General features: G+C 42.2%; 3 protein-coding genes across 6 annotated transcripts in view; 1 reads left to right on the plus strand and 2 right to left on the minus strand.

Annotated features, from left to right (window-relative positions):
- Positions 1 to 967: 967 nt before the first annotated feature.
- On the minus strand, positions 968 to 11,287 carry si:dkeyp-68b7.12 (rho GTPase-activating protein 30). 4 transcript variants are annotated; one of them, XM_019265885.2, is made up of 14 exons: positions 11,160 to 11,287; positions 10,173 to 10,569; positions 8,818 to 8,920; positions 8,556 to 8,700; positions 7,637 to 7,719; positions 7,430 to 7,537; positions 7,201 to 7,319; positions 6,948 to 7,110; positions 6,721 to 6,818; positions 6,564 to 6,635; positions 5,710 to 6,432; positions 4,777 to 4,985; positions 4,049 to 4,683; positions 968 to 3,162 (listed from the first exon to the last, which is right to left on the minus strand). In XM_019265885.2, the coding sequence occupies exons 2-14, from the start codon at positions 10,258 to 10,260 to the stop codon at positions 1,749 to 1,751; spliced, it is 3,960 nt and encodes a 1,319-aa protein (XP_019121430.2). In that variant the 5' UTR covers positions 10,261 to 10,569; positions 11,160 to 11,287; the 3' UTR covers positions 968 to 1,748. The 4 variants fall into 4 exon arrangements, with proteins under 4 accessions (XP_019121430.2, XP_019121428.2, XP_019121429.2 ...); XM_019265883.2 differs by having other exon boundaries at positions 5,710 to 6,444; XM_019265884.2 differs by lacking the exon at positions 11,160 to 11,287 and adding an exon at positions 11,011 to 11,152 and having other exon boundaries at positions 5,710 to 6,444.
- Positions 11,288 to 13,961: 2,674 nt separating this feature from the next.
- Positions 13,962 to 19,232, plus strand: si:ch211-155e24.3 (zinc finger protein with KRAB and SCAN domains 1). The gene is made up of 4 exons (XM_010756460.3): positions 13,962 to 14,645; positions 14,722 to 14,840; positions 16,015 to 16,099; positions 16,714 to 19,232. The coding sequence occupies exons 1-4, from the start codon at positions 14,429 to 14,431 to the stop codon at positions 17,667 to 17,669; spliced, it is 1,377 nt and encodes a 458-aa protein (XP_010754762.3). The 5' UTR covers positions 13,962 to 14,428; the 3' UTR covers positions 17,670 to 19,232.
- A 641-nt stretch (positions 19,233 to 19,873) lies between these two features.
- Positions 19,874 to 25,580, minus strand: part of tesk2 (testis associated actin remodelling kinase 2) — a 37,143-nt gene continuing 31,436 nt past the window's right edge. The window contains exons 11-13 of the mRNA XM_010756458.3: positions 25,410 to 25,548; positions 23,288 to 23,824; positions 19,874 to 22,917 (exon numbers count right to left, since the gene is read on the minus strand). Coding sequence (XP_010754760.3) covers positions 22,613 to 22,917; positions 23,288 to 23,824; positions 25,410 to 25,548 — 981 coding nt within the window. The 3' untranslated portion in view covers positions 19,874 to 22,612. The remainder of the gene's footprint in view (positions 22,918 to 23,287; positions 23,825 to 25,409; positions 25,549 to 25,580) is intronic.

The raw sequence follows: 25,580 nt of genomic DNA on the forward strand, positions 1-25,580 counted from the left end.
AAAACAGTTTGAACCAGGGTATGTTTCATGTTTTTATCCAAACAGATGACACCAGGGCCACGGAATTTTTTGTCCCATGACTAAAAAAATCTAATTGGGCCCCCCCCTCTGTGCAGCTGTTGTCCCCATATTTATTTTCAGAATTAGGGAAGCCCTAATGCAGGGGTCTCCAAACTGTTCCACAAAGGGCCGGCGTGGCTGCAAGTTTTCCTTCCAACCAAACAGCAGCACACCCAACTTGACTCATTTAATCAACTGATCTCAATCTTCAGAGAATTAATTGGTCAAACTGTGTGCTCTTGGTTGGTTGGAACAAAAACCTGCAGCCACACCGGCCCTTTGTGGAACAATTTGGAGATCCCTGCCCTAAAGGGTCATACATACATTTTATTCCACCCGTTTTTCCGTGATAATGAGATAATTAATTTGAGATCTTGAGAAAACAAAACAATAGTCTAGTGAATTACATCATTGCAGGAAACATTTAGTGTAGCAATGTCAGATCTCTTCAAAAAATAAATAGCGTTATGCCTTGCTATAGATAATGTACACATTAGTGTGCGTCAAGGCTTCAGCTTTATGTCGTCATAAATACTCTGAAAATCAAAACTGAATCTGTATCTGTAATCTGTATTTCAAACTCAGTAATTGTTTGAAATGTTTTGAGTTTTGAGACAAAACAAGAACAAATACAAAATACACTAAAGGTTTCTCCTGCTCCTCTGACAATATATCATATTTTAACAGTAAGCAAGGAGCAACTCTCACTACCTACATCATAGCTCATTGTCTGAAGGTGTAAGTAAAATCTTTAGCAATCCTATGTATTAAATGTCAGTAATATATTAACATAACAATAATGCAACATGTCCGATCTGCCACTCTCTATATGTGATACTTACAAGAATAAAGTTGAGTATAGTAATAATAATAATAATGATGATGATAATAAAGGACAGACACCATCTTGGAAACATATATTTATTCACATAATCCAAAAATGTTTGCAGACAAAGACTTTTGCAGATTTTTATCCCTTCATCTTCTCTGCTCTTTCAAATCTACTATTTTACCACGTTACTTGCCAACTGCTTATTATACATAAACTGTATACATACATATACTCTATTTAATTACAAAGCATTGTATAATCAGACTAGTGCAAACAGGAGTGAGCTGGATTTTTTTAAGGCTAAACCTTTTTCTTTTACTTTTGTTTAAAATCAAATGACGGATGACGGGATGTTTGTTTTGTTTTTCAGACCTGCAGAACGGATTTTAAAATATTTCATCCTCAACATGTTTCAGCAGCACTTCACTGTTAATACCTTTTGTGTGTTTGCTTTCAGTTTCAGTTTATTTATTTTTAACTTAATAACCTTTGCCACTGCAGCTATATGTATTTATTAGCTTCCTGGCTGGGTCCTTGTGACCTATAGGGGTTCGACACACTGACCAGGTGTTTGTATCAGTCCTGGTCCGGTTGGGGACCTCTGTATCATGCCACCTCTTTTCCCCTTATTTCCTGTCAGCTTGCTCCACTTCTCTATCTAATGTAACAGGAAAACCCTTTAACATAAAACCTATTAGTTTCCACCCTAATCATCTTTAGTAGCATTGCATAGACAATACTGTTGTTGTAATTTATACTGGACCAGCACAGGAAACATACAGCCCTTTATGCTACACAGAAAAATAGTTTGTACACTTCCATCAACATACAGACATAAAAAAAAAAAAAAACCCTTTCACTGTACTTCATTCCCCCGATCCCTCTGCCTCTCCTTCTCCTTCTCGCATCCTTTCTCTTTTTCTCGCCTCATGGTTGCTATGGCAACGGCCTCGTCGAAACACATGCTCAGGGGACTGTTTCTGCTCGTGGCGCCTTCATCCCCCTCCCTCCTCCTTTCCCTCTCTCCATCCCTGTCTCCGTCTTTCCCCTGTTCCCCTCCCGCGCTAACTTTGTCCTGCTCCGCCGGGACTCTCAGCGTCGTCCCCACGGAGCCGGCGTCCCTTCTCTCTCTTTGCTGCTGCTGCTGTCGGAGGGTCAGGGCGGTGATTTTGCAATGCTGAGGCTTCGGAGGCACGACCGGCACTGCTTTTACTTGGTAAACTTTGGGATTTTTGAAGACGACCAACTTCCTTCCTACTCCTCCTTGGCTGCTGTCATTTTCCTCATGCTTTCTGCCCTCTTCCTTCTTATCAGACCTGACCTCTTTCACCTGCTTGTCTACACTTGGTTTTGTATTGTGCTCACCAGCTCTCTCATCATTGTTCTCTTTTTCTTTCGAAACAACTTCTTCTCTGTGGAGTTGCTGTGTTTTGTCATTCATGGCGCGCTGCCTTTGAATTGCTTCATCTTGTTCACTTGTGTTTGGTAAGTTTGTCTCTTTCTCCTCAAACTCTCGTTGCATCTCTGTGTCTGTGAGCTTTGAATCCTCTACAACCTCTATTCTAACCTCTGCCTCCTTTGTCCCTCCTTCGCCATCTTCCACCATTTCCTCTGAGACCTTTTCTAACTGTTCTTCCTCCTCCTCCTCCTCCTCTGCAACTTTAACATCTTCCATCCCATCTCCCTCCCTGACACTTTCTCTTGCACCCTTCTTCTCAACCTGCGCTTCTTCTTCATCCTCTAATTCATCACCAGTGTCATTGCTCGTCCCACAAATTGCACTATCCTGCTCTTTGCCGACTCCCTGCATCGTTTCTTCAGGTTTTATCTCTTCCTCAGCGGTTTCCTCACACACCTCCCAATCATCCTCCTTCATTTCCTGACCCATTTCATGACACATGTCGTCTATCTCTTTGCATACCCTCCAGCCATCTCCCTCATCACTGTCTTTCTCCATTGCATCCTCTCTAACACAGATTCCGGGCTGTTCTGTCGCCCCTGCAGAAAAGTCTCTGGACTCCTCTAATAACACGTCAGCACTTTCTCTCTGCGTGACACTAGAAACTGCCTGACAAGGTAGATAATCTCTGTAAGGATTATCAACCACTTCCTTCTCCTCCTCCACTGTTGTGTAAGTCATAGTGCTTGATTCGTCATCGCTCGGCAGTGGAAACTCGGCGCAGCAGTGCGTTGAAGCCTCTGAAGAAATACGCTGTTCTTTGTCACTTTGAGTGTCTTCCATGACACTGCAGTCTTCCTCCGTTGGTTTGCTGCAGATAGACAACAGACAGACACAATTAAGTTGAGTCAGAAAGACACATCTCAGTGCTGTTTTAAAGATATAATCATGGTTTGCTTCATTTGTGTGATTGAGGAGAAACAGTTTTGTGATTTATAGGAACAAGATGAGATCTACTTTTTCTACTTTTCTACAAGTGACTTTATTAATTTCAGTATTTGTAGAATTTTTATATAATTTTGAATCAGCAGCTATAAAATTCTACATCTAGGGGCTCTAAAGTAACATCATGTAACGTTTGCAGGTAGCAATTACAGGACAAAAGTTAATTTGTTAGTTAACAGACACAGTTATGCAGAGATATCTCTATGAAGTTCGTTTATATGAAGATAAGTTATGAAATGTGTTTATTGCTTATGAATTTAACTTATGTAGTCTCTCTTTAAACATGTATTCATTTATTTTTACCACTTGGGTGCAACACAACAAACTGTAAACATAACTTTGACATGTTCTCTTCTCATGAAGTGAACATAAAGCAACATGAGTGTTTATTTTGAGGCTATGTCTGACAGACATAAGAGCCATATTTACTCCACTACTTTAAACTCTATTTTGAAATATTTTCTCTCTCTTTACCTCCTAAATGTTCCACCGTGTTCACCTGCTACTCACTGATTTGTGTGTGTGTGATATTTGTCACATATGTCAACGCTGCAGGCCATAACACCAAGACAATGAGCTGAAAGATGCTAAAATGCACTTAGGTTCATCACTAATGTAACACATTACAGCATTGAAGCAGCTTTAAATGTGCATTCTGTGCTAATTAAAGTCATGACTGGCAGAAATACACCTGCATAACTGAGTCTCGGACACGTGTTGTCTTATATATTCAAATTTGAAATCAGGTTCACCTCTGCTTGTTGTTTTCCAGCTGCTCTCCTTCCTGGTAAACGTTATCTTCCTCTTCTGTCTTTGTTATCTCCTTTGCTTCCCGACCTTGATCTTCGTCTACTTTGTCTCTCACTTCTATCTGCTCCTCATCTCCTGCATGTGATTCTTCACATGCAGGACATTCATGGTTCTGTGGCTGGCATTCCCGTTCCTCGCAGCTCTGAAACTGACATGCAGGAACTCCATCGTGAGCGCAACAGTCTTGTTCATCAGTGTCTGGTTTAAAGTCGGGCAGATTGCTTAAAAAGAAATCAGGGGGGAGGCTTTTAACAAACATGCTGTCATTGTCATCGTCACTACTGTAATAATTTTCATCACTGTCGTCCCCTTCGACCTCGTCTTCAGAGGAAGAGTCCTCCGGTCCGCGGACAGGTGAGGTCATGTAAGGCAGGCTGAGGGATTTAGTGTGTCGGCTGTTTATGTCGAGGCTGAGCGGCCTGTGTGGGTTTAACTCGGTCTGACTGCGGGTGCGTGTCTCAGGGTCTGGCTGCACGTGTGTCTGGACCTCTGCAGGCTGACAGGAGGTCTGAGCTTGCTCCATGACTTCATACTCATCATCCGAGTGACCAGGAGGTTCAACAGAGAACTCGTTCACCTGAAGAGAGACAGGAGGTAAAACGTTTCTCCTCTGCAAATCTACTATATTTTACAAGAAAACCTTAATCCTGAGAGGTGAAACAACACACACCTGACACGGCACACTGCAGTCCATGTGGTCCATGGCGCTGCAGTCCATCTGGTCGAGGAAGTCAAAGTTATCTTGAACGTAACCGGACAGTCCCAGGTCGTCTCCCTCCACTTCAGCTGAGCTGAGCACGTTAAAAGAATCATACACACCGTCATCGTCATGATCAGTCACCTCTGGCTGAAAATCGACCGGCTGCATCCCTTTCATATCTGTAAATAAAGCACAGGCTAAGATTAAAGGTGATCTTACATTATTACACAGGTAATGCAACAGAATGAACTCAAAATTAAGGATACTTCATTTAAATGATCTAGATTTAAATATGACAAATGTATAATAAAATAACGTGACTGAAAGAATAATATAAATATTTGTTTATCTGTAATAGATGAGGAAAGGAGTAAATCGATTTGCTGCAGCGACGTACAGGCGTACTTCTGTACCCCGTGACCACACCACATCACCCTGTGACGTGATTACAGTTGCAACAGGCTTGGCACGTTTCAGCCTGGTATTAAGTCACCCTTTAACTCATCCTTTCACAACCTTTCTGCATGTTATGCCAGTGGAAGCCTTGGTTACAAAGTGTGTGCTGTTACACATGAGCCACGAGGAGAAACGTGAGCATCCACTGGTTCCAACAACTCAAATATGAGGATTAGTTCTCTGTGTGTTGTTTAATTGTTAAGTTGCATAGAGTAAATTATTGAGTCCCAACATCATTGCAAGGAAATGTCTGTGTCATGAACTATTCAGAGTTTATCCAACGAATCAAACTGCATTTCCTTCTCAAATAGTTTCATATGAAGAGTTTTTAAAGGCCTGAAGACACATAATGTAAGGATCTACCCCTGATCCAAAGGATGCTACTAGATTAAATTGTTATTTTATTATATTTGGGTTAGATTGTGCTTGTGAAATAGCAAAAATTACCCATGTAGTCACTGATGACAGCATCTTCTTCATTATCTTCATCAGTGTTGGAGGCGCTGAAGCTCCTGATTCGTTCTTCTCGGGACACACCTCGACCTCCCGTCACCAGCTCTTCCTCGTCCTCGTTCTTTTCTTCACCTCCTTCCTCCCCTCCGTCATCCGGCACTGCAGTCTCCTCTGCATCCAAGACTTTCTCCCTGTGATTTATCTCCTCCTCCTCCTCCTCAACCTGTCTGCTTTCTTCCACCTTCTTTTCAATGACTCTGCTTTCCCTCCTCTCCACTTTCTCTCCTCCCTCCTTACCTTCCACCCTGTCCCCTCCATCCTTATCCCTGCCACGATGGATGATCCTGTCGCCCCCGCCCCCTTGAAGCACCCCTAATGCCAGGTTAGAGGTGATATGCAGGGGCACTGTAACCATGGTGGGTCCCGTTATGTGCATGGCTGCTCTTCGGCCTACTTTAGTGGAGATCCCTGGGGATCTGGACTGGAGAGTCTCATTGCCTGTCAGTCCTAAACCTTCAGGGTCAAGAGCAGTGTAGGTGCCCTGGGTTCCCCCGCTAACTAACCCAGTTCCCCTGCGGTAGGTTACCGCGTATTCACTCCCACCTAGTGCACCGGTGGATACCGTGACATCCAAGCCAGGCTTTGGGGACGAGGTGATGAGGGGAGAGGGTGTTGGGATGTTGTTGGAAGGAGGGCGCTGGGCAGGACGTCTGCAACCTGGAACAGAATCTGTATTTCAATTAAAACTGGTTCAGACATCTTCAGGTAAACAACTTTAGGACTTTTCAAAAGGGTCAGTACACAAAAAAAACAGGCGTATAGATATAGATAGAAATAGAGAGCGGCACCTTCATTTGGATAGGGCGGTGTACTCAGGGAGTCCATACTTCTTGCTGGTCTCAGAACCTGCCTCTCTTTCTCTGAAACAAAAGGATAAAGAAGCAAAGTGAGTAGAGTGAGTTTAGGATTGTCAGCAGGGTAAGAGCAATTCCCAGGACTACAAACCTTTGGCTGAGTGTTTGTGTCTCCGTCGTGGGTCGGGGAATCGACCTCCGATGTTGAAGATGGACATCCACTTCCTGCCTTTGAGAGATCCTTTCCTCCTGAGCGAGACACAGACGAGAAGATTTAAGAAGTATTATAAATATCATTTCACCACAAATAAATATTGTACACTTAAATCAGGCTTAACACCAGATACGTTTCTCTAAATGTGTGTTTGGTCTACTTACTTGTCAGTGCCTTCGATGATAGCGTGGTAGGGTCTTATGGCGAGAGGACCGTCTCCGGGACTGATGTTACCAAAGTTGGGGACAGGCTGAGATCTGAAAAATTCCTCTGGCACGCACGCTGCTGTCGGGGAGGGGAGGGACTTCCTCCTCTCGTTTGAATCACCTGAATACAGCAGAAGTGCGTTGTGTGGGTCTTTGCGGGTTTAGTGAAACTAAATGTTAGTTCAGTCTCATTATCGGGCTGGTGTGTTACCTGCTTCGGGAAACAGCTGAGGGACGTGTGTGAGGATGAACTCCACCACGATGGACTGAACTCTGACCTCCATGAAGGCCGCTGTACCGTTAAACCCAGACGCCTCGATGTCCTTCGACCTTAACATACAGATTAGTTAATTACACACACGTCTAAAGCATTTGTGGTTCAGTGTCTTGCTCAAAAGCACTGCACCAGAGACAGACAACACACACTGATATTAACAAACCTGAGCAGATTGGGGGCCCACACGATGGCCAAGTTCCTGGCGTGCATGTTGGTCTCTGAGCTGTATGAGGCCATTCTGACAAGGTGGCGCATCAGAAACTCCAGAGTCCTGACGGAGAGGAAGTGAAGAATTGATGAGAGGTGTCTAAATTATTTAGAGAATTACAGAAAACTGCATGAGGACAGTGAGGCAGCACTGTGTGTGTACCTGTAATGTGGTCTCGGTAGTTCTTTCAGCACATCTCTGATCTTTACCAGCCTCTCCTCCTCCAGCTGGATGGCCACAGCCTCCTGTAACACAAACAAACGTGTGTTTGAATCAATGTGTTTATGCAGTATAAGCAAGTGCATTTACTTATGTAGAGTACTTAAGTACAATTTCACATAAAAACACATGATATGCGTAAATAATATTAGAGCTGCAATGATTAGTCGACTGGTTGTAAACTATTAAAATAATCGGAAGCATTTTGAGAATCATTGAATCGTTTTAAGTCAAGAAAAAAATGTCCAAATTCTCAGATTTCAGCCCCTCAGATGTGAATATTTTCTGTTTTTTTTAATCATCTATGGCAGTAAACAGAATATTTTTGACTTGTGGACAAAACAAGATATTTGAGGACGTGAGCTTGGTCTTTGTTCAACATTTTCCACCACATTTTATGGACCAAAAATTAATTAATCAAGAGAATTGTCAACAGATCAATCAATAGTGAAAATAATTGTTGATTGATGACCTAAATGATATGATGCAGTAATATATTACTAAACTACCCAGTAGTATACAAAGTATCTAAAAGTGGGTCCATTTCAAAAATATATTTGTTACAGATTGAAACAGAATAATATTCTAATATTCTTATGTAACATTTTGGATTATGGACTTTTACTTTTATTAACTTTTATCTATTTTTTTAGATTTTTATTTCATTGCATTTAGAGAGTTGTTGTTGTTGTTGTTGAACGCTGTGACCATACCTGAGAGATCTGGACTTATTCTGATTTATATATTTCACACTATCTACGCAGTAGAGTTACTTTATACTCCTGTAATCAGTATGATACACTTCATGAACACGCAGGAGAGAGTAAACCATGTGAAATGTTTACGTGTCTGAGCTACTCACAGCAAACTTGTCATACAGCTGGTATGTGAGCAGAGGGTTTGGCAGCTCTCTGAAATACGCTTTGCACAGCGAGCTGACACAGTGGATGTCCTGCAGGTACAGATCCTTGTTCAGCTCCGGACTCCCATCGCTCTCAAACTCACCCCTGGTTGTAAGCACACACAGATTCACATCGACGAAGCACACACACCTTGTGGATTACACAATGCATTTACAGATCTAAGTTCAATGAGAGGCACACAGAAACAGAAACGTAGCTTACCTCAGTTTCTGTATGTTGGACGAGACTCCAGATAATCTGTAGATCCCGTCCACGATTCCATGTGTCTCAACGAACTCACTGCAGCTTCGCAACACCAGAGGAACTGTGGGAAACAAACAAATGAATGAACTAAACATGAGAATTATAACATGTTCAAATTGTTAACTTTGTATTCCAACATAAACATTCAGTTTTTATGTATTTTAAACCAAAGATACTCTCTCATTCACATTCACATTCAAAATTCTATTGTTCTACATAAACACCTGAGGAAAACATCAGCGGGGATGAGATTGCTGTGTGTAGGTTTTTTTTTCTATGCTTTGTGCAGATTGACAAATATAATTTATAAATGTGTGTGTGTGTGTGACTCATGACGATTGCCAAATATGTCATGTGCAAAATCAACTGTAAAAATAAGTGTCATCATCTCATCACAACATATTCACACCGAGGAATGTAAGTACTGTTTTAATAAATGTAAGAATATGCGTCACAAATACATTTATTTATTTATAAATGAAATTATTTCATACGTTCCAGATCTAGACTGAAATATTTATGAAATTATTTCATACGTTCCAGATCTAGACTGAAATATTTCAACAACTATTTAATGGATTAGTATTAGTAAGATTTCATGTGAACATTCATGATCCGCAGAGGATGAACCCTTGTATCTTTGATGATCCTCTGACATTTCCTCTAGATTTTCCTCTTTCTGGTTTTGAGTGAAAACGTCTCCTAATATGCAAATCCAAAACGTGCTAAACCATGATTGTGAAACATGAAACCTAAGCAGACTCTTACAAAACAGATGATGAACAACCTGAATCTTAAGAAAGATAAGTTTAGTTTTTATAATATATCTCAGGTTTCCCACATTCAGTCAGCCTGCAGTTTGAGTTTACAGATCGCTGTGGATCTATAAAGACACAAAACATTTAAGTGTGTATTTTCATAACTGAACAATAATATAGTGTTTTACTTCTTTCTTTGTCCAGTGGATAAATCCATTAACATTGAAAATTCGGAATTACTGACTTTGTTGCTGTTTTCATACTTTGCAAAATCATCCTGTGGGCCAGATTGGACCCTTTGTTGGGCCGGTTCTGGCCTGTGAGCCGTATGTTTGACACCCCCATTTTACAGGATGTCATTTGTGGTTTTGAACTATTCACAAAAACACATTCATCTGCATCTATTCACATACATATGAACGTATTGTTATATAAATAATGTCTGGTTATTCATGGTTAGACAGCACTCTTGTTTCTGGTGACATTACATGCACGTGTGTTTCTATTAACCTGCACAGGATGTTGTTTAATGTCATGAAGAAAATGGCTACTTACTCTCTTGAGAAGAGGCGTTCAGGTGCTCCAGCAGATCACATCCAAACACCTTCTCTTTGTTCGCCCCTTTTCTCCGAACTCTCCTCATGTCTTCCTGCCGGCTGTTTTCACCTTACATTCAGGCCGGCCTCCCCCCCTGAGCTGCTCCGTTTGTGACCGTCAACCTGACTGACTGTCCGTGTCGGCTGCTGGATGTGTTGACCAACTTGGTTAATGTGACAGTGACTTTGCAGAAGTGCTGCACATATCAGAGATTTCACTGTGCTGCTGCTCCTCCTGTTTCCTTTGCTTCAGTGCATGTTGTTGGGTGCAGGTTGTTTCCTCTGTGAGCTGTGTTGCATTGGAGTTGAGATGTAAAAGCTGGAGCGTTAGGACATAGTTTGGTTTGTCTTACAACCTGAAAAAGCAGAAACAACAAAAGTTTCTTTGTGCAAACACAAGCTTCATGTTGCAGACAGTCGCCCTAAAATCAAACGACAATTTGTACTTCATCCCCCAGCGTACATATGTGGCTTTCTCTCCACTTCCCCCTGATGTATTCTTTCGAATGAACTTTTTTGCGATCAGGCCACACCCTTGCCTCTCGACTTCTCATATTCACTGAGGTAAGCCTCTGAATGTTTCACTCCAATCACACCATAATCTGGCTCCGGACTGGTGGACCTCCACTTAAACCTCCATTTCCAGCTCCGGCCTGAGAGACGTGTTCATTACAGGTTGGTTCTGTGCTCCCTATCCGCATGTCATGGCCATTGCGGCCCCCTTTTTTTACTGCAGCGGAAGTGGAGCACTGTTAAAGCCTGAACGCATATAGACTCGCACAGATATTCAAACTCACTCCCCAACACCTCCATCTTCCTGACACCTGCCACTGCTCTCCTGTTGTTCGCCGTCCCTCCCTGTCCGTCCACTTTTAGGAAAAGAGTTTCAGTGTAGAAACCGTGAGGAAATAAACAAGTTCAGAAGCGAATATATGAGTGTTCCTACCTTCACTCTGCATCGGCACACAAGTAGCAGCATAAAATGATGACGCAAGAAACCACTAAACTTCCCCTGTTAACTTCCTGAGTGTCTGTCCTTCTCTTATGCTTTCTCTCTGTATGTGGCCCACAGTTTCTCCGCCTCTACCGATCGAGTAGGGAAATCAGTTCAGTGTATCTGCACAGAGCATCTATTTCCCTTTACGTGCCGTGTTTGTGTCTATTTAGCTCAAGCTCCATGTGTTTCCCACCATGACAGCAAGAAGTAGACACTGAATGTATGTATACGATGTATAAATTCAACTCATTTCAGCCCACTTTCTTTGACTGTGTCAGGTGTACATGGATGCTACATACTAATATTAATATAGCAACACACAGGGCTTCAGTGAATGCTGTTGAAGTACCACAAACTGCAGAAAAGGCCCAGAGAGTACTACCACAATCACCACATTACGTATCGATAATAGGCTGCAAACTATTACAAAACCTAACATTGCCATCAGTTACTATAGATTATCACAAATACCCATTAATCAGACCACAACAGAAACTAAAACTGACACATTATGACCACAGATTACAGGAACATGCAATACAAAGACCACTGACATTTACTGCAACTGACAAGTACATCCCAAAGTACTGCGAAAATCCGTAAATACTACAAAATCAGTACGTAGAAGTGCAGAGAATACCAATCAGACTAGCACACAGTACTGGGATGTTCCACGAGGTAGCACTGAGGGAAGCAAAACTGACTAAAACCAAAAGTAAAAGCTGTGAATTCCAAAAAGTTCCCCAGTAAAAGTACAGAAGTATTACAAATATAAAGTACTTTAAGTATCAACAATAAATGACTCTTTATGCAGCACGCTGAACCCTGACAGTGTGACGTTAGATTATTCATTTTGATGCATTAATATGTACACAGTATGTTTCATATACTGTTGGGAAGTTTATAATGGAGCTCACATGTTTTCGTAAATCAAAAGTAAAGTATACAGTAGTATAATATTGAAATATGCAAGTAAAATACCTTGAAATTTCAAGGTCCTTAGGTAGGTAAGCACACCTAGTTATATCTGACCTCTGCTCTTTCTACATCTTGTTGTGTTTCTCAGACATGGATATTACTTTTGAATTGGTGTATTTCTATATCAGGGGTCGGCAACCTATGGCTCGTGAAGCCAGATGTGACTGCATCTGGCTCGCAGACAGGGGTTAAAGTAAGCACCATCCAGGCAGTACCAGGATGAGCGGCTGCCTGCTATAACGCCCTCATTCAGAACCAGTCACCAGAAGAACCAGTCCAAATGTCCCAATTAAAATCAGCAGGAGAGTAAGCAGCTGTGTGTTTTGTGTTATTTTGTTCAATTGTAACGATGCAGAACAGTTAATGAGAGAAACTGCTCATGAGCTGATGTGAGTGCGCATCTGCATCCAAAACACAGCAGTTGCTATGGGGATCGGGACCATGCAGCCCCAGAAGTGGCATTAATGTTAATTAATTTTATTTATTATTGCTTAGCGTCAGTATAACAACGTTATTAAAAAGAATACATTCAGAGACTTATTATGCTCTAAACTTGTTGGTCTTACTTAAAAATGCACGCATTTATTTATATTCAGTGGTAAAAAAATATTATATGGCTCTTACAGTAATACATTTTAAAATGTGTGGGTCTCTCAGACAAAAATAAACATCTAATCACATCAATCAGGAGATCTGGAACGAGCTCAATGAGAGTTTAAAATGGTGAAATCCATCTCCACCAAGAAAAAGCTGAAAAATAAACTGATGAATTCTTATATAGAGAGCTGCAACCTCTGATAAAGCTACTGTCAGTATGTATGGGTCTAATGTCTGTTAATGTTCTATGTAGTGTGTTGTCTTGTTTTGTATGTATTGTATGTACACAGGCTCCCTCAATAAGCTGCTACGGGAGACCTGATTCACACACAGGTATATAATTCTTCTTTTCTTTTCTTTTTAGTTTAAATAATGACAATTACTGGATGTCAATACGTGAATAAAGAATAAAGAAAGAAAGAAAAGGTTCCTGACCCCTGTGCTTTATAGTATATTAGTGTGATAGTCTCCAATACTGTGGCCCTGTGTGGCAGTCTGCGACACTTCATGCCTGTCGGAGACTCTTGCAGCTCCACTTTAAAAAGTCATTCCTACCAACTGCTCTCACTCTGTGCAGAGAGACTCCTTCTGTAACAGCTGATATGATTGAAAAACTAAAAACCAAAAGGTGGCGACGGCCCCTATAGGCTCTGGAATAATTTTGCCCTTTTATATATTATTTGTATCAACCTGTACAGCACTTTGGTCAACCTCGGTTGTTTTTAAAATGTGCTTTATAAATAAAGTTTGAGTTGAGTTGATTGGTGAACATGACAGAATGGATGCATAGTTGCACTTTCCCCATTTAAGTTTTTGCACATTTTGCACAAGTTATTGCACAACCCCATTTAAGTTTTTGCACATTTTGCACAAGTTATTGCACAATATGTATGTTTTCATATGTATATTTAGAGTTTATTCTGTTTATACTGTGTCACCATTTGTACCTCATGCCTGTATATAGCGTGTGCCTGCTCTGTGTTGTTACCTACAGCTAATTAATGACACGTTTATATATATTTATATTTGAATATGGCTTCTATGTGCAGAAAATATATATTTTTTAATGCTTATTAACAATGTGGGGTGATTGGTGATGTATAATTACAAAAGAAAAGCAAATGTATTTATATATTAGCAACTTCTATCTCATTTGCAAACATCCTGAGGTCACCTGTGGATTCACGTGTCACGGTGCGCATGTAGTCTGGTATTTACGGTAAATCACCTGTGGCTACAAGTGACGTAAGCGCGCAGGGCTTGTTTTTGTATTGCAGAAGTCCGGCAGAGGCGGAAACAACGCTGAGCTAACGTCCAAATAACACTGAGGAAACTCATTAATCTGTATTAGAAATTAATCTGAAAGATGTTGAGGTGCGTTACAAAGAAAAACTATTTATATTGATAGGGGGGAAAAAAGCTAAGAGGGAGTGAGGCCGCCCGTACGGACCGCTGGGGAGTTAAAAACGAGCGAGCCTCTCTGCCTCCACCACCCGTGGAAGAACTACATCCTGAAAAAAAAAAAAAAAAACGATGCATACACCCTGAACAGCTGTTTGTGCATGCATGCATACAGCACGCACAGCCGCCGTACAGGTGAACAACATTTATTTAACAAGAGGTGAGGTAAAGGTGGTGCAAACATGGAGGAGAGCTGCAGCTTCCAGAGCCAGCTGCTGTCCGTCATGGAGGTCCTGGCCAAGGCGGCTGTGGCGGAGATAAACCGGCGTGTGGACGACAGCTGCGCGGTGCTGCGGCTGGAGGTGAGCCAGAGCCGGAGGGACATCGACCTGCTGAAGGGCAAGTGTGAGGTGATGGAGGCGGAGCTGAGGAGGAGCAGGGTGAGAGCCAGGAGGAAAGGTGAGGAGGACGGACATGTGTCCTGCTCATGTCCTGCTGTGTGTCTCCTTTTAACATGTGTCTCCTCCTCCTTCAGTGTTTTATCCTCCTGCAGCCGAGAGATTCTCCCCTTTAGTCAAAGTGGTGCTGAACAGAGACAGACAGACAGACTGGGACAGACAGATGGACGAAGAGGCTCCAAGTCAACCCCAGCAGGTCTGAACACAACAACACAATGTTACTGCTCATTAATCTGCAACCAGCTGATCATTTGAATCCATGCATGCCTGCAAATACTGAAAAAAACAACAACAAAGTTCAAAAACCCAAAATATATTCAACGCACAGTGAGAAAAGTAACAAATGACACCAGTCTGTGATTGCATCTGTCTCGGTAAATGACTTAAACCACTCACTGATTATAAGTGAGGGTTTGTGTCCCATGTATGGCCTTCAAAATAAGATAAAATGCATAAACATAACAGAATAAATGTCATTTTACATTAGATTTTTAAATGTATCTTACAAACGTGCATGGTGCTGTATTTTATTCCTCCATGAGGTTTATTACCATTTAAAGGACCTGTCTGCAGGGTTCAGGGGGAATCCATTTGCAGAAATTAAATATAATAACGGTGTATAATCATCTAAAAAACTAAGAATCGTGCACAGGAGGAGTCCACGATGTCTTACACTGAAAGCTCCACTGAAGCTTGATCAAGAAGAACAGAGCATTAAGTCAAGTCAACTTTATTATCAATGCTGCTATATGTCCCGGCGCAAATAGCAATAAACATGAAATATAAAATAAAAATAAAAATATATACAAGCTAAAAGACATCTGAGAATAGAAAAGACAAGTGGACAAGTCTGGAGATATAAATAGTATAAATATGGTGGAATTGGAATGAACAGTATAAACAGGTCTATAAAAATGAAATATGTAAATGAATCAATAATACACTTTGTCATGACGTGATGCCGCCTCGGTTCTGAAGAAGCTGTCCTCTATAGACACAGAAAAGTGACACGACTACTCTATCCCACTACTACTCAACTCATCTCCTACTCATCTATAGTAGTAATAAAGGAGTTGGTTTATTTCTGGGAACTTAGCTAGAGGCCACTAAAGTCAACACTCCTGACCTTTAATTATCTGTGATGATTATCCTTTCTGATCATCACTATGGTAACCGAGGTCAGAGGACAGGACCGTCTCTTCATAATTGAGGCAGCATCATGTCATGACGAGTGTAATAATCGATAAATCCTCCACATCAACGTCCTTTAAATCTGTTGGTACAGTGTGTTTTTGTTTCTTTGACTCCGCGATGTGTGAAGCGGTTGATGTTTTCCTGTGCGAGTATTGATGCCGAGCCTCGTGTTGCAGTGTGCGCCCGAAGCCGGACAGATACTGATCAAAGAGGAGAGTGCAGAGGAGGACATGTGGAAGAGCAACTCGGAGGACAAACTGAGTGAGTTCAAACTGCACGCCAGCTTCCAGGAATACACGGAAAACATCCATTGCTCAGCACAAACGGCTTTTTCATAACTTTGGTTCGCCGGAGCCACAAATTCAGGTCAAAGCGGCCACAGATTGTGTTTGAAATGTCTTTTTAAGAGGCTTAAGCAGAGAGGGGGGAGACTGGTGGAAAGACAAAGAGGGGAAATATTCTCTGAACACCGAATGACAGATTAGATGGTGCAAGGGATAATGTTTGTGGTTGATTTAAGCAGAGACACATATCCTGCCCCAGCGCGGTAACACCAGAAATGAACTGTCCGTTCATGTCACGCGTGCATATTTATTTATGTATTCTCTGATCACTATATTTAAAAGAATGAGTCATACTTAGCAACGCAGTCAACACAGCCCCCTCGTCGAGGTGAAAGTTTCTGTTCCTCTCCTGCTCGCAGTTGCTCTGAGAATCTTCCTGCAAGCTAAGACTCAGTCAAGTCAGGAACTCTCAGAAAGTTTTGAGTCATCAAACTTTATCCTAATGTTGCTTTTTGGTGATTAAAAACATTTGATAAGTAGACGTAGAGCTTGAAACCCCTCTGTCTGTGTGGTTCCTGTGCTTTCTTTTAGTCTCTGAAGCCGAGCAGACGCAATGTTTCGAAGCCGAGCAGCCTGCCCAGATCGACGGCTTTGTGGAGCGTCTCCACCCAGCCGAGAACCCATCCGACCCCGGATCTCTGCTTTCCCGAGCAGACGAGTATGACACTTTCCCAGACCAGCAGTTGAACAGAAACCAAATCGAGTTAGAGCTCGTGGTGAAACACGAGAGAGAGGAAGAGCCGGACGAGAACGCAGCTCCTGTGGATTCAGACCACGCGTTTGTGATCGAGGACGGCGAGGGACAGCTGTGGTCGTCCGAACTGTGCAGGGATGCCGTCGAGCCGGGCCTCTCGTTTGCGGGGCAGCATTTCGAGCCGGTTCCCTCCGCGTTCCCGTCTCAAAGTGGACTGCATTTGCAAGACATGGTGCCCCGAATTCAGTCGGTGAAATCTCATGCGGTCGCGGTGAGCGCAGCACGAGCGAAAAGACGAGCCAGAACATTTGGATGCAAGAGGCCGCAACCAGATGAAGGACACGCTTTGTCTCAGATTAACACCGTGGATCTGATTCCACAGCAAGCACAGCATCAGTACAGAGACTCTGGGCCTCAGTTGAGGGGCCCAAACCAGGAGTCCACACCTCCGAACACGGCAGCCTCTTCTTTCTACGGGCACAGCCGCGGCAGCTTCGCCCTGTCGAGGAGGATGAGGACGCCCTGGAGGTCGGGCATCGGCGAGAAGAGGTTCAGCTGCACGTACTGCGACAAGAGCTTCATGAGGTTCAGCCAGCTCAAGGAGCACCTGAGGAGTCACACGGGGGAGAAGCCGTTCAGCTGCCTGCAGTGCGGCAGGAGCTTCACCAAACAGTGCAACCTGATCAGACACGCGGTGGTCCACAGCGGCGAGAAGCCCTACGAGTGCTCGCTGTGTGGGAAGTGCTTCACCCAGCGCTCCAGCCTGAAGTCCCATCAGAAAACAGCACACTGAGCGCACAGGCTCTGATTTTCTACATTTGATTTGTGTGTTTGATGGAAACATTTCAAGTCTTTAACTTGTTTTTCATATAAAACGACGATGATGACAACCGCCCCACCTAAATATTTGCTCCCACCCACGACGTGCTTCACTTTATTTTCAGCTTTCAGTCTATCAGACCTTCATCAGCAACAGACAGGCACCCCCTGGTGGTAGAAGGTCCGCCTCTTTGGGAAGTGTAGTTTTTAAGCACTAAATGGAGCACTTGTGATGTAATACAAAAACACACACACAACAAGGAAGCACCTTATAGTAGTACCATGCAACGTCAGGGCTTTGAGAGCGAGAGAGAGAGATCAGGTTTGAGCCTTCATGAATCAGAGATCCACAGATTTATACGAGGAAAACAAGCGAAGCAGCAAGAGCGACATCAGCGACACAGACCCCGAATTCTATATTAGAAACGAAGAGAAGAAACTACGTATCAAGGCGTATGTAGGCGTAGGTTGTTGTTGTCTCCAAGATGAAAGCACCATCGCTTGAAAGACAGAACAACTCATTTGATTTTGGCTTTAATTAGTATTTTCAGATTTCTTTATTTATTGAAATCACGACTCTTTCACAGGAAACAAAGAACGACAATAGATGGAAATCCATTCTCATATTGCTGAGGTGTAGTAACAGCCTGTAGTGTACAGTGTCATTAAAGGGATGACATCATGCCACGATGTATGTTATTATATTTTATTCTCCACAACCACTCGGTGACCCCCAGAAATGATTTCATGACCTGACCCCTAACGCTGTTTTAGATCAAACTCAAGAGCCGTGTCATGGGAGATATTATTGTGGCCAGAATAATATTACTAACTCAATATTATTTATATTTAATAGAAATAATGTGATCTAATATTGATCTAATTAAACAGGCAAGTCTGGAATCATAACATGTAACATGTTTAGCTTGTGGCCAGTGTGGTGTGGTTGTACTTTGAATTTTTTCCTGTCGCTCCATCCATCACACTGAAGTGTTCGCTGCGTTATCTCACAACAATAAATAACTGTCAAACGTGCGAACACACAATTTCATCGCTGGCTGCCCGAAGCTTGGAGGGAGAATTTGTTTAAAACAGTAAACAGTCAAGTTTATCTGATCTGTATGAAAAACATGCAAAAACCACTGATGCGGTCCTTTTTAAATGTGTTTCTTCCTGTTTGGACAGATTTATCTGACGGTTACAGTCGAGTTAGACGAACACGGAACACTCACAACAACAATCACGTGTACGAGTATGTTGAGAAAAGCATCAACAGTCATATTGTTGCATCATATTAAGTGTTTTTCTGTGTATTAGTTTGTGTTTTGGTTCTGTGCTCTTACCTGTACACTCCACACCCTGCTGTGTCACCTGGAATTTACCCTCATAAAGGTTTATCCCCTCTACACACACACACAGAAGTATGAATGAGACACTAATTACAAATATTACAGATAAAATATTAATTTAATTTGAAATATGTGTGAACATAGGGACGTCAGTTTCAAACTCTTTTTTTTTTATATGACAAATGTAATATGTAAAGCTTCAAATTATTTTTTATGTACGCTTGTTTTTGCTTGTTGTTTTTGCGTGAGGAGTTAACCATCTGTGAAAAGATTGGTGGTAAAAAACAAAAATGATGACTAAATGATGAAGTGGCCCCAGTTTGTGCCTCTCATCTATGTGTTATCATTAAATTAATGTAATTGTTTGATTTGTGCTATGTCAAACATGTTTTTTTTTATCAGATATATTTTGTCAATGTTGTTTTTTTTTCCTTATTTCAGATTTTCATACGTAATAAAATAAAACGATGGCTTAGAAAATGAGCAATGACGTGTGTCATCTCTGGCTACATCTTCTTGGATTAACGAATAAAAATAAAATAAAAAATCGGTTACAATATTTTTGTTTTGTTTTGCTTTTTTAAAGACTAATTTATCTTTCAGGAAAACAGATGCTTAGCTCTGAGACGTGACAGGAACAAACCGGGGTCAGGCTTGTCTGAGTAAACACTGAGACTGCTTGTGACACAGGATGTGAAGTGTGGATGTTTGGACACAAACCAGTCTCAGAAAAATTCAACCTGAAAGCAACATTTCTTAAAGAGAAATATAACTTTTTAAGTTTTAAGTCCAGACTTTTTGGAGAATGAGAGACAAACACAAGGAAAACTCGGGTGAAGCGTTGTTATTCGATCAGCAAAAAAAAAAAAAATTCATCAGGACAGGTAACACAAACTTTTTACACAAATATACAAATGTAAGACATTAAAAATGTTTTCTCATAAATATCAAATTAGATCCTTTATACTGTAAAACAGTGTCATAAAAGTTACATTGGTTGCATAGAAAAGTAGTGAAGTAGTTCAGAGGAGATCCACGTATATTTATATATACCGCTGTACAAGTGCATTTAAGTTCCTATTGACGTGAACGGACTGAGATCAGCAGAGCTTCATAAGGACGTGCTGGTTCCACAAATAGAAATTCATAACAGTCATTTAGTTTGTACGCTGAACACTGAAAACAGTTTGGATGTTAAACAAACTTCCACAGTGACACTTGATGAAGGAAATGCCCAAACCGGTGGCATACTCACAAAGATCTCACCCACATCTATGAAGTGTGTTAACAAACGCAGACAATGTCACGAGGCCACGAATCCAACGAGACGAGATAGATTCAAATGTTAGCAGCAACATCAAAAAAGGGGGAGTGTGTAGGAGTGTGTTTGCTGTGAGACGCTGAGGAAATCTCAATTTACAGGAAATCCAAATTAAATATTCAGTAAATTTTAAGTTGAGTCTTAGTTGTGAAGGGAAACGACTCACTCCAGATTACAGAACAAACAGATGTTTAGATGTTTAGATGAACACGTCTCAGCCAAACTCTCGGTGGAGTGGAAAAATCAACACCAGGAACTCTGAATCACACCTAAAAATGTTCTTCTTCCCTCGAATCAAAAGATTATTCATCCAATCTGTGTGACCTGTGTGAGTCACGTGCCAAGAAGAGTCCATCCCTGACGTTTTTAAGTTCCCCACTTCCTTTTTTCTTTAAGACACGAGGGTTAAGTCGAGTGTAGTCGTAGTTTTTGTGGTATTTTATTTAAATTACTGCTAAAAAAAGAAGTCACGCTCATTTTAAACTGAGCATGAAATGTCGACTTCTTCTTAAGCATGAGGGGGGAGCACACAGTGACCTAATCATACCAAGGAAAGATTTATCTGAGCACCAGCATCACACCGAAACCATGAGCTCATCGCAACTGAAAATGTTTCGTAACACTGTTTCAGGGAATATCTGAATTATCTTCAGGGAGCTCTCAGTTTGTTTCATTTCAGTTCAGTTCTTTAAAGCGAGACTATGCAACTTTTGCAGAACAGTGAGCTGCTTTAATGAAAACATTCTTGAGGGTGAGGGTGAACTGTACAAACTATACTAGTGCCTGGTGAAGACAGAGGATAAAAAAGGAAAATAAATCAATATTCGACTCTTTCTTTAAGAAGAGGGAACACAGTCTGGGGTGGAACGGCCTTGCATGCATTTGGACGGACAGTGAACGCCGCAGTGTCCTTTGTGTTCGAGATCCAAAGAGACAACAGTCCTGTGCAGGCCTCCGTCACCCACAAGAAGTTCCAGAAAGGCGGTTATATACTGAGTCGTTTAATTTTCCCGATACTGCCAAGCTCCAACCCGTCCCAAAAATTCCATGTAACTTGTGTTAAAAAACTGCTTCATCAAAGCAAAGATGGATAACCTCAAAATGAGTCTTAAACTGTCAAATATTCGTCTGGGAACATTAAATACAGTCACAATAAAAAGCCTGAAGATCAGGCATGTTTCGAAACCACCCTCCCTTTTAAAAAAAAACATGTTCATCCTGAGTACGGCATGATTCACTAACGTTATCCACCATAAGCTCCGGGTCATATCAGGCTACAGCAGCTAAATCCCTGAGTGTATCAAAGTGAGTTCGGGTGTGTGTTATTGTTTTATGAATTCAACTTTTCATTTGTGAGAGGGAGTGTGTTATTTTGTCTTTCAGAAGTTGCACAGTCTCGCTTTAAATTTGGGTTAGAGAGTTACAAGAGGGGACTTTTTGAAAGATTTGAAAGTTTTTTCACAACATCCATGTCCGCCTACAGTCTGTGCTCTGGATTCATGAATTTAATGATGTTAGATTGGCTGATTTATTTTCCTCTGACCACCACCATGTCATTAGAGGGTTAAATATGTTAAAATCACTGCGACCTCTACAACCGTGGACTCGATGAAACTCTAAACTACAACCATCTGCTGCTGCTGGGCAGAGTGTAGTAGGAGGAGACGAAACACGTGAATGAACGTGTCAGTTATCATAAACCACCTCTCGTCTTATTAATTAGAAAAATGTGGGATTATTTTGATTCGGCATAAACATTTGTCTAACAAAGAACACCGGGGAAACGTATCAGAACACACAAACACTCACACATACGCAACACGAGGGCTCCTCGATACCGCTCATCGTAGACGAAGACGCCTAAACAAGAAACCTTTGAAAGGGACAAAAAAAAAAAATCTACATCATCTCACGATATTAAATATAAACAGCTTTTTTCCAAAAAAATAATCTCTATGCTGAGTGTCCACTGTGTCGATAAAAGCTTCTTTTTTGTGCTAAATCATGACTTGTTCTGTCACACCAGGGTGAGAGTTATTTCTTAACGTCGGGCGAGCTTGATTTATGCGCTACGTTCACTTGAAAAGATAAAAATCAAGTGCTTTCTGAAATGTGTCCAGTCTGTCAGTCTACTTCTACAAACAGGTTCCCACTGCCTCCATGTCCACACTCCAGGGGTGAATGTCCCCCTCTTGTCCAAATCCACCTCCGTGTTCGAGTATGTGTGTGTGGATTTACATGTGTGTGTTACATGGGGCATGTGTCGGTCCCTCTCTGTCGTTCCTCCTCTTCCTCCAGGCTGCTGGAGCAGTCCATCGCCTCTCCACTGTCTCTCTCGCTGCTGGGGACCATCGGAGACCAGCTCTCCCCGTACTCGTCCTCCTCCTCGTTTGCCTCCTTCCCGCCGTCCACCTCTCCGTCCTCCTCCCCTCCTCTCTGCCTGCAGTAAGGTGGGATCTCGACCACGACGTATTTCTTCGCCCAGGTGCTCAACGGCGCCTTCTGTCGGACGTCGTTTCCCATCAGGCCTGCGTCGGGCCTGGAGTTAGCAGCTGAGAGAAAATAAGAGAGAGAGACAAAAAGAAGAGGAGAGGAAGACGTAAAAGAGCAGGACAAAACATTATTATTTAATTTGGGAAATGAAAAATGTTGATTTAACTCTGTCAGTATAAACCTTCACATTTAGGTTGATTTAATAAACTAAAACAAACTCGGCAACAAAAGGAAACATAATTGTAAGACTTAAAAAAAACTAAATATGCCTTAAGAATGAGGTGGCTTTCCCTACGAGGATGTTACTAACATGTTGAAACACCAAAACTAATTAGTCAAGGCAGCTCCAGTGTTCTGCAACATAAAATTACTACCAATTACTATCCATGCAAGATATTGTACTACTTTACAAATCTAATATTTTGTCACCTGGCAGCGTTGTGGAGAGCTGGCTGGGGTTACACGTCACTGAACCGTTGTTATTGGAGCTAACAGCACCAGCGACGTGGAAGATCTCAGCGCGGGGCAGTTGTGGGGACACCGGTAAGGAGTGACACTGTCTACCTGGCAGCTGTTGCCAATAGTAAGACGTCTCCTGTTGGGATCCTCCAGGTCCGTGAGCAGGCGGCTGGTTGCTGAACGCGCTCCCCGGAGGCGAGTGGAGGTCAAACACCAGCGAGAAGACGGACTTGCTGGGCACGTCGAAAAACTTGATCTTGCCCCCGCACAGGTCCTCTCTGGCGGTGAACGGGTTGATCTTGTGGGCTTTGGGGGCTCGGTGAGCGGTGGCGGGGGGGTTGTAATAAGGGTCCTGGACGTTGATTTTTCTTCCTGGTTTGCAGGAGAAGATGTCCGATTGGCTGCGGCTGAGCCAGATGTTTCGTCTCGGGCGGGGTGATTTCGGTGGGATTTTATCATCCTGGAAACCGAGAGGGTTTAGCCGCTTGAAGCCCTGGATCTTCTCACCTTGAACGAAGAGACAGGTTTGTTTTTGTTGCACATTTTCAATAAAACTGACATAAAACTCAAATACTGGATAGTAAAAAATCTGTAAAAGTTGTAAGTCAGGAGGTCTGTGTTCCACTTTTTGAGTCATGGTACTCTGATGGTAAAACAAGGAATCGTTTGCCTCCACTAGGTGGCAACACAAGCTAAATCCTGAAGCAAGCGCTTCCAAGAATATCTTCAAAAACTTTGCAGCAGAGAAAATTACCTGGATGAAAGAGTGGATAAAAAAACGAGGTCTCAGGTTGCAAAGAGATTATTCATACAGTATGAGTGTACGAGTTTCTGGGGTGATGATGCATATAAACACAAGAGCTATCCAAGATAGCATCTTATTACATCCTCCTCTCAAATCTCAAAGTGCTGTTGCTCTTCTGAGGGATCACGTGTCTCATTTATGCCAAAAAGCATCTGAAGGAATCTCTCGTGTGAATCATGAGGACCAAAATAAGTTACTCTGCCGAAATATTCAAAATATTTTGGCTGGAAAAGGGGGGTTGTTATGCAACGGAAATACTTCCCATTATGAAGATGATCCTGGTTTTCAGGAAACGCCGATGTTATCAGGTAAACGAGAGAGAGGAGGAGGAGGAGGAGCGGGGGGAGCAGAGAAGGAGTAACTACTACATACTGTAACAACTGTCAGATCCAGGCCATGTTCTCCACGCTATAATATAAGAGATATTTCTTGTGTAAACAGACCCGGGCTGTGTTTTATAAATCTCGTTAGCTTCATTTAGAGTCATAACACAACACCAGATGTAAGAAACCATGTCATCGACTGATAGAAATCAACTCCTGCATCCTGTGACATCGCGTGTTCCTGCTCTAACTTCTTCATACGCCGTAGTAAGCAGCGAGGAAGAGGAGCCGTTCGGTTTGTCTAAACAAAAACATTACTGCCTCCTGACTCCATGCTGACTCCACGCCGGTCAGACATGCAGGCGTCGGTACGCAGGACCAAATTAGAAGTGAAACCTGGGCTTGCATGGATCAAGTATCTCGAAATAGGAATGTTGATCTCGGACCAGTTTTCCTCGAGTCATAAAAAAGAACCAAGCACTTTATAGTACACTTAACTTTGACCTTGAGTAGCAGATATTATAGTGGAAACAGGGATATTTCTCTCCTTGTGTGACCAAACCAGAAGTGAAGTAAAAAAACTGGCTTTAACCTGGTCGAACGTTTCAGCAACAACAAAAATAAACACCATCCTTGTAAGTGGCTGAACAAACATTGAATTAACAGCGTGCTTTTAAAGAGGAACTGGTGTTACGAGAGGGGGGAAGTTTCTGTCAGGCTCGATAGTGACTGGACTGGATTGTATTGGAGTACAAGTCGAGTCTGTAAGCAGTGGTACCGAGGGGTGAAAGGCTGAGGAGGCCAGGGGAAGGATATAAAATAGGTGTCTGTTGCCTTGCTTGAATTACAGTTTCCTTTCCTACCACCTTCTTTTCCAAGAATTTAGTCATCTTCTTGTAAACAAAAGGAAGTGAAAGCTGAAATCACAGATTTCACAGACTGAGACTCTGTACAGTGCTGTTACCTTTAGGTATGGTCCTCCGGTCGTTGTCCCCGCTGAGTGGGACGCACTCGTGCTCCGTAGCTTTGACTTTAAGGCGAGCGAGAATCTCCTCGAGGTGTCTGACGATTTCTGGGAAGGACGGACGGAGCTTAGGGTCCATCTGGAGGGAGGAAGACAGAAGAAGATGCAGTG

Source organism: Larimichthys crocea, chromosome II, assembly GCF_000972845.2.
Source record: "Larimichthys crocea isolate SSNF chromosome II, L_crocea_2.0, whole genome shotgun sequence".
Taxonomy (NCBI): Eukaryota; Metazoa; Chordata; class Actinopteri; family Sciaenidae; genus Larimichthys; species Larimichthys crocea.

What these genes read in the sequence shown, in the direction of transcription:
- si:dkeyp-68b7.12 (XM_019265883.2), bottom strand. Translation starts at nt 10,260, where the DNA reads ATGAGGAGAGTTCGGAGAAAAGGGGCGAACAAAGAGAAGGTGTTTGGA. An exon ending in ACACAAACACTCAGCCAAAG is followed by an intron (nt 6,636 to 6,720) that starts GTTTGTAGTCCT and finishes CTTTTGTTTCAG; the next exon opens with AGAAAGAGAGGCAGGTTCTG. An exon ending in ACTGCAGTGTGCCGTGTCAG is followed by an intron (nt 4,684 to 4,776) that starts GTGTGTGTTGTT and finishes GTCTCTCTTCAG; the next exon opens with GTGAACGAGTTCTCTGTTGA.
- si:ch211-155e24.3 (XM_010756460.3), top strand. Translation starts at nt 14,429, where the DNA reads ATGGAGGAGAGCTGCAGCTTCCAGAGCCAGCTGCTGTCCGTCATGGAG. An exon ending in GGTGAGAGCCAGGAGGAAAG is followed by an intron (nt 14,646 to 14,721) that starts GTGAGGAGGACG and finishes CTCCTCCTTCAG; the next exon opens with TGTTTTATCCTCCTGCAGCC. An exon ending in CTCCAAGTCAACCCCAGCAG is followed by an intron (nt 14,841 to 16,014) that starts GTCTGAACACAA and finishes CTCGTGTTGCAG; the next exon opens with TGTGCGCCCGAAGCCGGACA.